At 42.5% G+C, this 1,842-nt stretch overlaps 1 protein-coding gene across 1 annotated transcript; it reads left to right on the top strand.

Annotated features, from left to right (window-relative positions):
* Positions 1-237: 237 nt before the first annotated feature.
* LOC105446115 (alpha-1A adrenergic receptor-like) lies at positions 238-1,260 on the top strand. The gene has a single exon (XM_030990805.1). It carries the CDS (start codon positions 238-240, stop codon positions 1,258-1,260), a length of 1,023 nt encoding a protein of 340 aa, XP_030846665.1.
* The last annotated feature ends 582 nt before the right edge of the window (positions 1,261-1,842 follow it).

A 1,842-nucleotide genomic window follows, 5' to 3' on the forward strand; every position in this document is an offset into this window, starting at 1 on the left:
ACGTATAATTAGCAGCGGTTAATGGGTTTTTACTAATTACTCATAGAATGTATGCGAGTATCAGCAGATTCAATAGTTCTGGCGTTGATCTATGGCGCGTTGCACCTGAGGCGTCATTTCGACTGCGTTATAAAACTTGCATTAATTTCATAGCTTTTATACAGACTGGCCTATCTGGACACTACAATATTTTTCATTCATTGTTCTTTGCAGGACATAAGCTGTGCAAGAGCAGCAATGAATAACACGAACGTTTCTGTTGATATCGAGTGGGGCTGGGTCCCCTTTACATGGACATGGTGGGTCATAGTTCAACTTGCGTTTTCCATAATCGGCATCGTCGGAAACATTCTCGTCATCGCCGTGATCATCCGCCGTAGTCACGCCCAGTTCGCCACCGATGTCCTCATCGGTAACCTAGCCGTATCCGACTTCTTCACGTCCCTGTGGATGATACCCCGCCCCCAAATGGATTCGGTACCGTCTAACTGGAAAGGCATGCTTTACTGCCGGATCGAGTATTCGAATAGTTTAATGTGGATATCCGCGGTGGCCTCAGTGTTCATACTCACTGTGATATCAGTGGAGCGGCTAGTTGCTGTCAAGCATCCGCTAAAATTTAAGTTGATTTTCACAGTTAAGCGATCACTTCGCCTTGTTGGGCTATCATGGCTAGGAGCCGCCATTTTGAATGTGTACACTCTGGCCATTTCTACATACGACGACGAAAGTCATGTTTGCCGTACTGAATCCATTGGATATGAAGTACAAATGGCTGCCGGAGTCCTGCTGTTTATGTTCAAATACCTGATACCAATCGTCATCATGATCAGTAGCCATCTTGCCATCATCCGGGCACTTCGCGCACAGGCGCGCAGTTTTCAGACCGACGGACGCACCGTAAATCAGCCCATACAGCAAATTTCGCTGACAATGCGAAGGATGACACGCACTGTGCTTATTGTCGTCATATTCTTCATCGTGTGCTGGTCGCCAGACCAAATCTGTTTCCTTCTCTTCAACCTCGAACTCCTCCCTTCCTACATGTACTCGGATCATTACCGGGTTTTCGTCTGCCTTGCTTTTGTCAATTCATGTTCAAATCCGTTCATCTATTCCGTTAGAAACAAGAAATTTCGTAACGAATTGCTCGACTTGTTTTGTCTTTCACCATCAAAGCGAAAAGGACTCGCACCGGTGTTTTATACGTTAGTAAAGTCAAGGTACATCAAAACAATTTCAGGCAAAGATCCCGTGTGATATTAGCCTTTAGACAAGACCTCGTGTCTAATAATGATATCTGACGCCGAGCGACTAAAAAAAGACTAATCGCGAAAAACCGAGTGAACGCCAGAGCGAGTGACGTCAGCCAAAAAAGCCTTTAGTAATCTGTTTGGATTTCTTATGTTAACCTGTGTTTCCGACTGGACTTCTCTACCGAAATGGTAGCGTCCAATCGGCGAACCTACCATCGCGTGACGTCAGCATATATTATCCATCACGCACACAGTAAACTCTACGTAGTACGAAAGACGTAAGGACTATAAACCACTGACCTCTACATAGAACGAAAACGAGTTAGACTGGTTCATTTTATATACAGGGAAAGTCCAATAATCTCACGTACAGTTGTTAGCTTCCTGTATTATTGTTTGAGTTTGAGTTTGAGTTTATTGGTTTCACATTTCACATATGTTTCACAAATATAATACAGATAACGAAATATACATAAAATACATATTGTTTCATAATTAAAAAAAAAGATTTTTGTAATTAACAAGGTAATCAGACTACAAAGTTACATGTCATCACAATTGTTTGACAACTAATATCATTTAAAAG

This window comes from Strongylocentrotus purpuratus, unplaced genomic scaffold (genome assembly GCF_000002235.5).
Source record: "Strongylocentrotus purpuratus isolate Spur 01 unplaced genomic scaffold, Spur_5.0 spur5_scaffold_19, whole genome shotgun sequence".
Classification (NCBI taxonomy): Eukaryota; Metazoa; Echinodermata; class Echinoidea; order Camarodonta; family Strongylocentrotidae; genus Strongylocentrotus; species Strongylocentrotus purpuratus.

Bases quoted from the DNA above. Each gene is read 5' to 3' on its own strand.
- LOC105446115 (XM_030990805.1), top strand. From the start codon at position 238: ATGAATAACACGAACGTTTCTGTTGATATCGAGTGGGGCTGGGTCCCC.